Source organism: Ambystoma mexicanum, chromosome 1q, assembly GCF_040938575.1.
Source record: "Ambystoma mexicanum isolate Mex_15411 chromosome 1q, UKY_AmexF1_1, whole genome shotgun sequence".
NCBI classification, from domain to species: Eukaryota; Metazoa; Chordata; class Amphibia; order Caudata; family Ambystomatidae; genus Ambystoma; species Ambystoma mexicanum.
The window spans coordinates 913,867,568-913,882,911 of NC_090922.1; the positions used below are offsets into that span (position 1 = coordinate 913,867,568).

At 46.3% G+C, this 15,344-nt stretch overlaps 1 protein-coding gene across 4 annotated transcripts in view; it reads left to right on the forward strand.

Annotated features, from left to right (window-relative positions):
* The first annotated feature begins 7,857 nt into the window (after positions 1–7,857).
* COL11A1 (collagen type XI alpha 1 chain) overlaps positions 7,858–15,344 on the forward strand; it is a 381,664-nt gene continuing 374,177 nt past the window's right edge. For 2 of the 4 annotated variants that reach the window (XM_069641557.1, XM_069641556.1), the window contains exon 1: positions 7,861–8,285. In XM_069641557.1, coding sequence (XP_069497658.1) covers positions 8,168–8,285 — 118 coding nt within the window. In that variant the 5' untranslated portion in view covers positions 7,861–8,167. Of the gene's footprint in view, positions 8,286–15,344 lie in introns of all 4 variants that reach the window. The other 2 variants (XM_069641554.1, XM_069641555.1) reach the window with 2 other exon arrangements.

The following is a 15,344-nucleotide window of genomic DNA, read 5'->3' on the forward strand; positions in this document are numbered from 1 at the left end:
AATCTATTTGTCTGTATTCCAAATAATAAATAAAAGAATAAAAGGTGGTCCCTTAACTTCCAACACTGGGGAAATTTAAAATAATTAAAGGCAGCTTGTCTACAGAAAGGAACAACCCAGTCTGCCTGTCCCACTAATGATTTTATTCAAATTTTCACAAACATCAATACATAGAAAAACAAAACTGAATGTCTATTCTAGACATAAAGTGTCTTTGTTTTGTAGATGCAAACTGACATGGATTTTCCCAAATGTATATTCATACAATCTACAATATGGAATTATAGTTTTCGGCTTTAAACCAATCTCCTCCTAAATTCAAAAGGTGAAGCAGTTCTCAGAAACAAGTTTGAAACCAAGCAATGTGCTTGGTTGTCTCTGAAATAATTCATTGTAACACTAGAGAAATACAAATACAAATTGTTGTGACATTAATCTAAATAATCATGAGGTAATTGAACAAACACACTTTTGGTTTGTCTTTCAAATGGCTGGAAAATGTAAGGCTATCAATGAGCTCCATACAACACCAGCAGGCAAGTTCTTCCTTTTAGTCTGTGCTCCTGTTCCCAAACTCCCTCTCGGTAATCTGGTTCTACCATGGGAAAATCCTCTGTATTCATTCCAATCTGGAATAGAACTTCATAAGGAGATTCCCAATCATCTATTTTGAGTTGGAATCCAAATCTGCTTTTCTCCTCTCAGGCAGGGGGCCTGATTCATGGAAGTGTTTTATAGTGGTGCAATCCCATAGAAAAATGTTCCATGAATCAGGCCCAGGTTCTTTTGCTTTTCTGCTTTCCCAAAACTTTATTTTCTTCTTATATACTTGATTATAAATTCCCAGCAAATTCCATGAAGCATCAGTTTATGCAGTATTTTTAGATTGCACAGAGCCTGTGATAGTTTTCCTTCACTTACCTCCACCCGGAATGAGAAATCAATTTTGGAGTAAAACGTTGGAAGTTTCATTTCTCTTGCATTCTCTTTGCCAACATGGGATATTGATGAGAAGTACATATTTATATTGGTAAGAATATTCCGAATCTAGAGACAAAATGGATGTTTTTGTCACTACATACATAAAAGAGTTAGTAAAATATGACAATGTATACGTAATTCATATATTTAGATACATATTTTGTAAATGCATACATGATTTGTGTTGTTCTACTGAATCCAAATCAGTGTTTGGTTTTGTGATTAGACACATGGTTCAGAATTACAACTAAAATATATATTTCACAAGGAAATCTGAAATGTGTCTATTGTAAAGCTGACATTGTTTAATGCATTCTATTGGACTGTCATGTGCTTGTGGGATTAAAAACTGTCTATAGACCACCTGCTGTTAAGAATTAGGGATGATTAAACAATAAAGTAATCTTTTATAAATGCTAAATACAGGAGACCAGTCTCTAAGCACGGAATCAAACATGTGTTGCTCTGCATTTTCCTTCGTAGAAGAGAAATGCACTGCCCCAGAGCTATCCTCCCAAATTGTTTAATAGAACAGACACATTCTTAATGGAGCTTAATGATTTTGCAGGTCAACGGTCGATAACCTGTTTGGCCATCTGCTGTTAGCTTACAAGCACAGCTGTGTATTGTGCCTGAATCCCCAATGTAAAGCTTGCATTTAGATGTATTATTTGTAATCTGGAAATGGGGCCTTGTCTTGGATAAACACAGATTTACTAGTAACTCTTCTTAGCATATATCAAATTGAATGACTAATCAGTATGTGCATTCCTGCTTCAAAAGAGCTGACTTACAAACCTTTCATGGTTCAAGTCAATTGGTAAATGTTTATGTTACATATAAAAAGAAAATGCTCTTGTTGGCTAATTTTTACTTGTAATGCTAATCTAATAAATCTTAAGCATATAAACAGATTTAACTCTGTACAATGATTTTTTTTAATTAACATTCTGTCTATTATTGCCTTCAATACTATTCAGATTCAAATTGCACATCTCTCCATGTTCCCCTTTTACATTGCTACAAACATGCAAAAGCTATTTTAAATGCACTTATTCTTTCATTAAAGTCTACAGCATAGCATGTTTTTCTGAATATTCTGTTTTGTCTTTATAACATTAATTACTTGGTATTTCAGGATAAAACTCTTCTGGATTTGAATTATGCAATGGAGAACATTGTTTGTTTGTTTATTGTTTTTTGCATGGCTCACCAAACCCGAAGGTAACTGGGCACAAGCAGTACAAGGAGACTTTAGGCTTAATGATACATAGAATTACAGTACAATTACAGATATATACAGTTACATTACAATATATACAGTTACATTACAGAGAGCAAGATAATGTGTAATTTCAATAGCAGACTTATATGATGGCAGATACTAGCTTAGTATGTTGTTTAACACTAAGTTGTAGGGTGAGCGTCATTGGTTCTAATCCATTTCTGTATGTTGTGTGTATATGGGTAGGTTTGATCAGCCCGGAGTGAGTAGGGGAGTGAGTTTCATGTTTGTGCTGCCATGACTGGGAAGTTTCTACCGCCGGATTTTTCTAGGTTGAGGCATGGTACACTAAGGTAGCATGAGTTAGAGGACCTAGTCAGGCGATTGGTAGTTTTTTTGACTATCCGGTCGGAAAGGTACTATGGTGCGGCATTGTTGAGGCATTTGTGGGTCAAGGAAGTTGTTTTTAGCAGAATTCTGTCTTTAATTGACAGCCAGTGGTTTTGTCTTCTAATCAGAGATATGTGATCTTTATTTGGAATATTTAGTGCCGTTCTTCGGGCGTTATTTTGTAACGTTTGGATTTTGTTTAAGATGTACTTGTTAGCCCCCAAGTAGAGAGCATTACAATAGTCCAATCTTGAAAGTATGAGGGCATTTGCTAGGGTAATTCAGCCAGTTGGGGATAGATAGGGTCTGCAGGCCCTAATTAATTTGCATCTATATGCTGATGTGAACGCTAAGGAGTTAACTTGTTTGCTCATGGTTAGGGTGAGGTCAAGGTAGAATCCAAGCATTTTTACTTCCTTTACAACCTTGATAGAATTGCCATCAATATTGAAGGAGGAGTATTCGTTATTAAGTTTTTTGAGTTTGGCCGGGGTACCTAGTATTAGAAGTTTGGTCTTGTCGTCATCAGGCAGAGGCCATTTGTGGCCATCCATGCCTGAATGAGGAGGTAGATTTGGTTCACAAGAGCCGTATAGGTAATGTAGTTGCCCAAAAGGGGTATAAGGATCTGGGTGTCATCTGCGTAGTTAGTGTAGGTGACACCCAGATTGTCCAATTTGTCAAACAATGGCTTTGTAAAGATGCTGTACATGGTGCGTGAAACGCATGAACCTTGTGGAACACCGTAAGTTATGAAGATAGGATTTGCTGAGTCTGAGGGGGAGAAGACTTGCATAGTTTTATTGTTGAGGAATGATTGAACCCACGCTACTGCGTCCTTAGAGAAGTGAGCCGCTAAGTCAAGGTGTTTGCAAAGGACCTTGTGGTCCACCAGGTCAAAAGCAGCTGACAAGTCAAGGAGGAGCAGCATGGCAGTTTTCACTTTGTCTGTGAGTGCCTCAATTTGTGTTTTTAAGTCAATCGGTGCTGTTTCAGTGCCGAGTTGTGGCCTGAAACCTGATTGGCAGGTGCCGAGGAGGTGATTTGTTTCCAGGTATTGTTGTATCTGAATGTACGCTACTCTGTCAAGTATCTTCAGAAGGAAGGGCACCGTCGTGATAGGCCTGTAGTTGGTTGGAATGGCTGGGTCTAAAGTTTGTTTTTTCAGCAAAGGTAGAACCATTGCATCCAATCAGATAATATTTTACAACACATAGAATGAAGCAAGAGGGCTCCTAAATATGATGTAGGTTATGTGAAAATACAAGCAGTTCAAAGTGTTGGTACCTACAATTTTGAAGGTGATATGTTTTAACAAAGCTTATGAGTGAAGAATTCATAAGTGCAGGCCTGTGATTAAAATGGCTTTTTGACTCATGGGAATAGTCCCCTTTAAAAGTTGTTGGGCAAATAGTTATGGGTGGTGAAATGATTATGTGTTGCCTATTTCAATGATGCCTAGACTATCTTATTAACACTAGATTGTCTGTAAACATATATTGATGGCACCATAGGATTTCCAGATTCTTGGAGTCTCTAAAAGCTAGGTAGGGGGCATCAGAACAGTGCAACCCTTATTTAGAGTGGCAGAATTCGGTGGTGTTTCAAGAGTATGACCTATGGCATTCAGCTACTTTATAAATGTAGCAAGAGTTGGAGCCAGGACAGAGTTCACAAAAGAAGTCATAAAGGATAGGAATGCATAAGCTGAATCAGCAGCATCTACCTTAGAATATAGGTGTACTTTCTGACATGGTACAGTGAAGCGGTAATGGAGGCGAGGGGACGGTAAAACAAAAGATTGCCATGTGATCATACTACAGTAATGCAAACAAACAAGAAAAGTAGAACAGACGGTCGACTATAAAGTCGAGGTTGTGCTGAGGTTCACTAATTAATTATTAGTTCTTTAAAATGTCAAGATTAGCATTAATTAATCACTTGACAATCAGCGATTGGTTGTATTGCTACATGGCGAATTCCGGAACAGGAAGATGACACATATGATATAGCACCTCAAAAATTAACTTTACTAATTATCAACTTTTTGGGATCCCTTTTCAGATTAGTGGTTGAGGACTAAATCTGCTAGAACTGTGCTCTGGTTTATGCTACACATTGAAGTGTATAACTTCTCGGATACTTATATTTAAATGCAATCATCTTTTTGACATGCATGCGCAGTATGGTTAACTAGAGCTTTCCTATTTCATTTCCGGCATTTTATAGCCAGGAATTACCCCCACGCCAGACATTCCCTCACCTTCATTAATTAGATTCACCCATTCAATATGCTTTCAAAAAAATCATGGCACAACAAAGGACACATGCCTAACATATCCCTTATGCACTTATCTTAAGATTCTCTTTCCACATTCCCCTTTACACAGAATGCCCTGAACTCTGCTAGAATTGTCAGCCAAGCTGGTGGGGCTCCTCAATTATTATTCGGGTGAATATTTCAGGTAAGTAAATGAAAGCACAAGTAAATTATCATGAAATATTGAAGAGCCTGTTTGAGCACATGTTGTGCATGTTACTCAGTCAGACACCACTACTACCACTATGCTTTTAGTTTATTTTAGTTTTGTTTATTATTTGTAGAGTGCACCTAACCCTGAGGTATCTGGGTTCATAAACATAGGAAAAGTGTTACAGTTACTGAGAAAAGATGTTACAGATAAAGTTACATATAGAAAAATAGAAATGTTACAATTATAATTACATAGGGCCTCATTACATGGATGGCGGTAAGGGTTTACCGGTAAGGATACCAGTGCCGGTAAACCCTTACTGCCTTACTATGAGGTCCCTTCGTGGGACCCTACCTTAACGGCTGGTTTTACCAGCCGTTAAGAATGGGACCTGCAAAGGGACCTTGGAGGTAATTACCTTACCGCGATTTGTGGTACCATAATTACCGCCTTCCCCATTCCCATTGGGCCCTATGGGGGCAAAAATGGGAATGGGGAAGTGCCATGGTGAATGGGGAATTACCGCTCCCACACACCTTGGAATAGGGCGGTAATTCCGCCATTCACCATGGCAGACTCGGTAAAATACCGGCGGCAACCATGGCGCTAATAGCGCCATGGTTACCGCAGTCCGTGTAATGAGGCCCATAGTATTGAAAAGTAGTTGGGCTCATGTTACATAGTGGTCAATGTGGTAATGGCGACAAAAAGAGGGCATATGGTGTGACAGACAGAGCTAGAGATGCTAGACAAAGAGCCGGCCTTTCACTTTGTATCTAAAAGTACAAAAAGGGGGTTCGGCTCAGTGGAGGTAGAGAGGGAGTTCCAGCATTTGGCTGCTAATACTGGAAAGCTCGAACCCCCCCTTCCGTTTTGAGTTCATACTTAGGTGTATTGAGGCAGTGTAGGTACGTGGATCTGGTAGGTCTGGTAGATTGGTGCCTAGAGAATGTGTCTGACAGGTATTGAGGGGCTGTGTTAGCTAGGCAAATAACACCTCACACATCAATAATCTGCTGATCCTCCCCCACTCAGACTGGGTTCACCTGTCCCTCTCTTACATGTATCCCCTGCCTCAGTTATCCTCTAACTGGATTCCTATTATTGGATACTATCACTGTGTTCTCGTGTTGGACAGTGCTCTTTGGCTTCCTGGCCAGTCGTGTGCTGTATACAACCCCATCACAGTCATACACACGTGCAGCTGATTCTCTCATTAGACCCATTATTCTCTCATTAGACCAATTAAAAAAAACTTTTGGTCATACGTGAAAACGACAGCTGTTCTATTTTGTCGTTTTTTGAGTAGGGTATAGAGGATACCAAGTTAGAGAATTTAACAAGACCCAAAGTGGTATACAGTTTGGTTGAAATTCCGGAGAGGTGGTTGGCTGACAGGAATGTGGGAGAGCCCATATGGGTTTCTTGTGAGTCATGTCGGGTTAAGCTAAAGAAACCCATTCTATTCTCAGCCTTGCGTAACCCCTCCCTTGCCGGCCACGAGTGCAACAATGGTCCATCTGTGTGTATACAGGGGGAGCCGGTGGCCACATTTCTAGTCTCGTAGTCCTGCTGGGCTACAGTGTCAGTGCGAGGAATCTGCTCCGAGCCATAAACCCATTTGCGATGACCCCTGTGCAGTGATTTAAGGACGGCCGGGGTCGTTAAATCTCCAACGGTGCTAAGGCAGGCCAAGGGCACCGCGAAGTTTATGATACTACTTTTTTGGTTTAGTTTCAGCGCTAGCGACACGTATGCCTAAGAGAAACTCCCAACGCACATTCCTGCTAATTCCATGGTGCTCTTTACAGATGGCAGGCACCCTGGCCATAGACACTCAAAAATCCGCTTGGGACACAAGGACATGCGTGCGTTACCATGGTAACCAATTCACTTGAATGAGTTAGTACAAGGTATCGTAAACGGGTATCCAACTCTGGCTGGCGACAAAACTACACTGGAACTCCTTCTGTGTGTGTGTGGAGATTTAGAATTGTTAGTAAAACGTGTGATGGTTGCCTTTATTGTAGATGCTGGTGTGGTCATTGCGTGGGTGAAGGGTGGTTGGACGGGGCTCGCGCTGCTCTAAACGTCCGAGGACAGCTCCTCACAGTCGCCCCTGGGCTATGTATTTGCTTTGACGGGACAACTCCAGATCTGGTGCCCGGGTGTAAATTCGCACTGGACTCGGGCTCCCAGGATGGCAGGGGATTGTTATAAGACACGGGCACCTGGACACAAACATGAAAAGATAAGGTTATGATTAAGCGCAGCGCGGGAAGGGGCACAGCGACTGACAGGAGCGCGGCCTCTGTTCTAGGCAATGCGCCCAAGAGAACACAAGTAACAGTGCCAACTGCAAGACGTGTCTGACATCTGGGAGAACGGCTATGCGCCCCAGCCTCACACACCCCTGCCATTCTGTTCGTGCCGAGGTGCTGCGGGGTGCTGTCCGGGGGTTTCTTTTGGGGAGAGGGCTGGCGACATAACAGGGGGCAGATGATGAATAGGGGCTCGGTGCTGGGGAGGGTACGGAAGGGCATGGGAGGTTCGTTGCTGGGGTGGAGGGCGCTGCACTCGGGATGAAGAGGCTTCTGGCTGCACTAGAAATCTCCTCAGGGGGAGGGTCGAGGTAGGGCAGGGGAGGGTCCTGGCTGAGTAGTGAGCGCAGCTCTTGAGCTGGTGAGGGTCCTGTCTGGGCTGGGAGTCTCCTGCGGGGGAGGGGCCGGGCTGTCACTCTTGACCTGGGAGGGGGGCTTCGCAGCGCCTTGGCCCGGCCCTCTGACGGTGGGACTGTAAGGAGGACCAAAGTCTCGCTTGCCTTTTGATTAAAGCCTGCAGCCCTTCTTCAGTCTGGAGCCAGGGCACCGGGGAGGACGCATCGTGCGGGGGCCTGCAGCAGCTGGGCACCACCGAGAAGAGACGAGCAGCTAACCCCAGAGCCCAGCTCCCCCTCTGCTCTGCCCTCCCCTCCACACCGCCAGCGCAGCGCAACTCCTGCCCTCGCCCATGGCCGCCTAGACCTCGCACCCGGGACTGTAGGACGGAAGGAGTTGGCGAGGCGTCGTTTCTCTTCACAGTTGTGGCCGATCCCACCATGGAGATGCAGAGGTGGTCCACAAGGTGGAAAACGAAAAGGCGGCCCTGGGACTCGACTCTCAGCGCCCTGCTCATCACCCTTCCCCTGCTCCTGCAGGCAGCAGAGGTCAGAGGAGGTAAGCGAGCGAGAGAGCTGCACAGTCAGGCTCCCACAGCAGCAGCCAGGCTGAGCTGGTGGATGGGCAAGCGAGATGCAGCTCCCCACCCCCTCCCCAAAACTAGAAAAGAGAGCTCTGGTAAAAAAAAAAATCAAAAAAAAAATCAATCGCAGATGCTGGCGGAATGTCAGGGTCTGAGTAGAAAACCGAGTTTAACTCTTGAGCGTCCTGGCATGCGACCTGCTCCCCCACCCCCCCACCCCCCACACACACACACTCAGGCTGCCCTCCTGGAGTCGCCCTGGATGCCCCACATTCAAACACACTGCACAATGGATTCTAGGTGCGAGAGTGCCCGGGTGTCCTCGTGGTCCACGGATCCTGCCGGCCCTGAGAGGGGGGTGGCATGTGGGATAATGGAGATGCGGCAGACCTGTTGCTGGCACGCACCTCGGGCACACCCCCCTGTCCCCCGGAGCACGCCATAAGAACGCCTTTAGTTTAAGTCCCCGTTTTTAGAAGGGCTTGCCCACATGTCTGTTTCTGCATGGCATGCCTCGCTTGATGCCCCCATGGAAAGAGCAAGTTTGGTGGTAGACGGCGTGATGGAGATCGGAAACACACATAGCGTTGATGAGATCTTTGCCAGGCTCTTGGCTGCAGGCTGGGGTTGTGTGGGGGGGGGGGGGTGCTAAGGTGCATTTTAGCCAGAGCTTCAGGGATGAATCGGGTGATTGTGTGTACAGGAGGCTGGTACGTGGCACTCTAGGTAACTTGATGCAAGCAGCCGGGCGAACCGCCACATGATTTGTCCAGAGGAAGAGTGGACTTTTTTTTTCTTTCTCGAGCAATGCCCTCTGGGACCAGTGGTCCGTTAGGTGTCTGTGGACACGGTTCCCGGGATGGCATTCCTGGGAGTTTAACGAGCCACCTCACAGGCGGATTCCTGCCCGGCAGGGGATGGGGCTGTCACATTCAGACACGTCTGTGTGGAGGGGAGGGCGGGGGGGGGGGGGTGAGCTACCTCTGTAGCTCCAGCCCGCGGGCTAAATCTGTCCACACAGCCTGCCCAGAAGGACGAGTCCGCGGAGCAGGAGCCATCTGTTCCACAGGGAAGCGGCAGCGAGCTCCCTTCCCACCTAATGGGGGCAACGCGCACCCCCCAAGTTCAGGCATGTGCCTGGGTGTCAGAACCAGCCCTGATCATGCCCCCACCCCCCACCTCCCTAGCTAGCCTGTCACCTGCCTTCCTCTTCCTGGACGGACAACTGCCGCTTCGTGGCATGTGCTTCTTGCCTGCCCCCCCCCCCCAAAAACCCCCCACCCCCACGCAGCCCCTTGTTAACTAACGCATGCTTAAGTAATACTTTCAGCCAAAGGACCCCACATGCTGGGCATCATGGGGGCGTTGGTGAAAAGGTATCGCGGGGCTTGAATGAAGGCCTGTCCCAGAGCCGTTACCGGTGTGTGGGTGAGAGAAGCCCGGAGCTCTGCCCCCTCCTGCTCTCTAACCCATAGAGTGCCAGGTGGGCTCCCGGGACATGACAACGCATACAGTCACCCGAGTGCTCGAGTGGCAAACGAGGGGCTTCATGTATTAGGGCGCGGTGCCCCCCTGTAGAGATGCAGGGGCAGTGCCCTCACCTTGGACAAGGCAGTGTTAAGTTACCGGACATTCTAAACCTCCTTGCCCAGGGCGCCTTTTCGTTCTTCGTCCATAGGGGGAGCGGCGGGGCGGGGGCGGGAGGGGGCATGCCTGCCTGCTGTCCCAGCTGGATGTGCCGTAGGACCGCACTCACTCGGCGCTCTAGTCGAGTAGCAGCACCCTGCGGCTGCGTGCAGACTCGGCTATCGTGTCTTCGAGTGCGCACTCCCACGCCCGGCTGGGTAGTTTGAAGTTGTCCGTTTGTGTTGTGCTTCCCCGCAGACAGGATGCGCAAGGGGCTCATTTCACAGATCTAACACCAACTACTCATTTCACGGTTCTCTGGCACACACCCTGTTATTAAAAGGGCTTCAAAGGCTGGGATGAAAGCGTGGGCACCTGAGTCTTGCCAATCCGAAAGTGGGAGCAAATGACGCTTTAGAATTTACAACCTTAAAGAGAACCCGATTTTCAAGCATGTTTTAATTGGATTTTCCCATTAAAAAAATATGTGTGTAAACCAGGCTCTAAGTGCGAAAGGAAAACTGTGTGGCTTTAGAATTAGACGAGTTTGCGCAGCGATTCCCAAATAGCGGCCAGTCCCTGTGCCCATTATTGCGCTTCATATTACGAATGAATCTTGCACACATTTAGTCTCATTGCACCGTAACGGTGACTGCATTCCATGTGCACTCGCAACTCCTCAAAGAACGCCCCATTGTTAACGCGTGTTTTAACCTAACAGCCGCACTCTCTGTGCGTTCACAACCCCCCCCCCCCCCCCTAAGCAGACGGACGCCTGGGGAATGCGGCGGTCTTGGTATACTGCGGCCCCTTGGGTTCCCCACCCTATGTCACCATCGTCTTTATTTGCGCGCTGAACCCCTGTGGCGAAAAACGACGCAGCAATTTCCTTCACACAACACATCCACACACCTCGCACAGCACACGTTTAATATGCACTGATCCTTCTTATACTCATATTTCATATTCATTATCCAACAGCTGATTGGTGTTAGGGAGCCTCATCATGTATGTTGCGCAACATGCGAACCGAACGAGCTGAGTACGCTTCCGCCCGTTTACAAGCTGGTCGGTTATTTGCTAAGCAAAAAGGTGTTCAAAACTCCCACCCTCCAGAGACACAATGATGTGGACATGATTGACACCGTCGTTTCCTTGACACCCACAATGTACTCACAACTGGTTGATGCAAACTATTTGCATTGCACCCAGCCTATTGTTGTTTAAGAGCTAAGGGCGTGTGTTGCAGGAGTGCAGATATAACTCCAGAGCATGTGCATCTAGTTTATATCTGCATGGTGCTTAAAATGGTGGGGGGTGGGGGGGGGGCATGGTGCTTGTGGACATAGTGGACGCCCGCCGGGTGCCCTGGAAACTCTGAGCGCGGCGCGAGCTGTTGGTGGTCCCGCTGAAAAGGTTGCCTGAGTCCCAGGGATCAGCAGGTGAAATGGTCCTGTCTGCAGAGCAGATTCTCACAGGCTCGCGAGGACGGCCGCGAGAACAGGGCGTCTTATTGAAGGGATTACCGCAGCGGAGGGGCCGTGCTAAAGGCTGCCACTGAACTATGACCGGTATGCGGCGCGCGGGGCTCCCTTTACACTTCCCTCTTCGGGGGGAGGGAGGGGGAGACGTGAAGACGGCACACAAAGGCTTCTGTGCGCAGGCTGCCCCCCCACCCCCCAGGGGGAGAGAGCGGGCCTGTGAGCCTCGCCTGTAGGACACACGCGTTACTTGCTGTACTGTGGTGGGACAAGCAGTCTGGGGCAGGCAGGGGAGGCGCACTTACCAAGCAGGCAGGTAGATGTGCAGGCAAGCACATTAGTTCAGTGTTTTCGTCATAGTTATCCTCACTGCAGCTATGAGAGCCCCGTGGACCCGTTCCATGTTTAACACGTGTGCACGTATGTTTGCCAGCACATCCTATTGCTGTCCGCTACTGTTCAGCCACAGATGTTGAGTAGCGTAGGACTTGGCCCGGAGCTATTTGTTTCATTGCTTTGGCCAGAAAACGCAATTCAATCTTTCCTTCATCAGAAGACCGAGAGCCACGACCCTCAGCAGTGACTGACGCCAGGCATTACTTTTGTTGAGAGAAACGTCCTCTTCCTCGCCTGTGGATTTGCCAACAGCCCAAATAGTGTACAGGGACAGGGGGCCCAGGTTAAGTCATTCCATTGGGGCCTACAACCATTTGCCTGAGCCAGTGGGCACAGCTATATTGATCTAATAATCTCACAGTAGGGTTTTAATATTTACACTTGTGGTCATATAGGATGAATTAAAAACAAACGAAATGAGGCAAAGTCATTTCTGCAGCGAGTAACCAACCAGTGACTCTTTTGGGTATAGTGCCCGCCTGACTTTTTTTAGCCCGGCCATGTAAGAGCCTTCTTTCGAACTTCATCTTCCTGAGACAATGAAACACAACCTTTGGCGAGAGGCATTTTTCTCTATTTGGCTGTGATTACCAGAAATAAAAGTGGATTTTGTTGAGAACTGTGAAGACTACAGGGAGATTTCAGAAAGCTTAAAGTCTGCACTTTGGACGAACAGATTCACACATATTAGAACTTAATTCCCAACTGAATCAGCAAAAGGAACTTCTCTTGACACATGATATTACATGAAGAAACAATAAAAGATGACATTTGATTGAGTTTCATTTCTTTTATCACACAGAGATGACAGATATCCATCCACAAGTGCATGTCCATGCTCCAGTTTGACCATTTGTACCTTAAACCTTCATACACGTGGACGCGTTGGGTGCTTGCCCGTTGCCAGGAGTTGCCTTTTTGAGATGAAGGGCTACTGTCCCTTTCCCACATGAAATGCATTCTTTGAGGCCAGTGTCTATGGGGTTACTTTTGAATTAAAGTATTGGGCCATGAGTCATGCAAGCTTCCAGACAGTCTGAAGTTCAGGCCTTCGGGGAGACCCTCTCCGCCTCCAGGAAGTGGGAGAGAGTCACCCAGTGATGGGTTCTGGCGTCTGACTGTGCATGGAAATATCTTATCTTATGGATGAGGCAACTGACTGGGCTGACTTCACCCTAATCATTTTCCCACTGTGTCACTGATAGGAATGGTGATTGATGGCGATAGGGGTGCATTCTGGGATTGGTTGTTCTCTAGAGGGACGTAGGCTTCCTACTAGAATCACTCCCGGACCTGTTGACTTTGACACCTAATTCATTTAATAAAGCATTATCTTGCAACTATATATTTTTCACAAAATAAATAAGAAAGCATCCGACAATAAGACAACATATAATTCCACATGGAAAAGTGTACCCTAAAGCAGTGGCCTTCTCACTGTGGCACAGGCCTCCAAAGGGGGTTCACAGCAAGTCTAGGGTGCTGCTCCTTAAAAAAGGTGCACAGGCACTGCCTTTGATAGAACACATAAACCCTTCTGGCATTTGGGGGAACCTAACAAGAATACATGTATTCAAGAGGGAAGGCGGGGCTCGGCATCAAGCAAGTCTGGATACCACTGTCCTATAGAGACTTAGCAATATGCATGATTTCTTGCATTGGTATATGCCTGTGTGCTGTGTATTCACATTACAGTCGAAGTAAATGGATTTTTGAGTTCTCAAAACGTTTTTAAAACATGGACCAATCGTGACAAATAAATACATTAAAAGTTAGGCAGAGAGGTTCTTGTGTTTCTAAGACCCAACACACCATTTATCAAATAATCAACTGTGGAGATGCCCTTTTCAATTTTGTGAACAATGCTGAAGCAACTCTTGATAAAGATGGAGCCCTCTAGTAGAGCAGCAGACATGATCAATATTCCATTTTTGGGATCTGAAAACTGGCAGCATAAAAACAATCCTTGTAAAAATCACATGGCGGCAGATAACTAACATACACATATTAAAGGAAGTTAAAAAGCAGGCACGCACCTCAGCGCAACAGCTGGAAAAAACATACAGATTCTGGCATTGGGAGGAGAGCTCAGCAGCAACGTGCTCGCCTTGGAAGCAAGACGACACGGAGCAGCACAGGTTTGATCCCTGGGTCCGCGCTAAGAAACCCCTGGGAATTAAGCATGTAAATATCATATCATCGCTCTTAGGTTCTTCCACCAAAAGACTACATGTAATTATTATATCTTTACTACAGTTCATTAAGTAGCTCAAAATATATACCGGACCACCTTAGGATCAAGCCCTTTCGTGGATCCTATTCAGACAATTGATATAATACGCTGCAGAGAAATGCCCAACTAATTGTTTACAAAACGAGAGGGTTTTCTGTAGATGTGGATGCCAGTTTCTTCTTTGAATTGACATAAGTAGAGTTGACCTGAGTGGAAGGGGCAGTTGAGGCAGAGGTGGAGAGAATAACAGTGAGTAAATGTGAGGCAAGTAATGCTGAATGAATATGCCTGTCACTGCACCAGTGTGCCCACTGGATCTTCCCTGATCAGGGCGTTCATGTCAAGACCATCTCAAAGCCCACACCATCATTATAAAGCTGTTGCCAGTGGTCCTTGTCTACCAGAGGGGGAGGGAATATAATGATGAGTGTAGTCGTCGGTGGCAGACTTTAGTGAAATAAGGTTCGTTAATGAGGTCTAAGGGCCATTACTACCTGGAAGAGCCCGCCCCAGGATAGATCATTGCCTTTTGCACTATGGGATGATGTTGGTTATCCTACTTGCTATTTTTGTCAAAGGACACAGCCCATGTGGGGAGCACAAGCTGTTTCTTCTGTAAAAAATACAAGATTGTCTGCCATGGAAATGACAAAGGGAGCTCACAGAGTACTTTTACAATTTCCATTGTTGGACCATGAGCCAAGCGTGAGACAGGGAACTGTATATGGACCATGACAAGTTAAAGGGTTTGAATCCAAAGATGGGGCAGGTGAGGTACTGGAGGGCATTGGAATGGGGGTATGTGATCCAAGTGACAGAGGAAGGTAAGAGAGAGCAAACAGGGAGTGGGAAGATAAACCAATGGTTGAAAGTGGAAGGTGGTTCATACACAATAAAATGAGCATGGGCTTTCACCAGAGATCACATCAGCACCTCCCACAGGTTAAGTAGCTCGCCCCTCTTCCATGGTAGCAAATTCAACATTAGTGCATTGGAACGTTAGTCACACTGTGGAGAAAATGCATGCAGTGGCAGAACAGTGGCTGGAGCATGCCACCTGTTACCACATTCTGCTGTGTCCAATCTGGAGTAAATGAGTACAATATTCTAATAGAATTATATCTCTTCCACCTCATGATATATCAACCCTTAGATTCTCCACCTCCACGTGCTACCGAGGCCTATAACCTTGGAACATTGATAACATGTTATTTGCTTAATTGTATGCTATTATGCTAGAGATCACGATCCAAAACATAATATGCACTTATTTTCATTACTTTTCAAAGTAAACATAC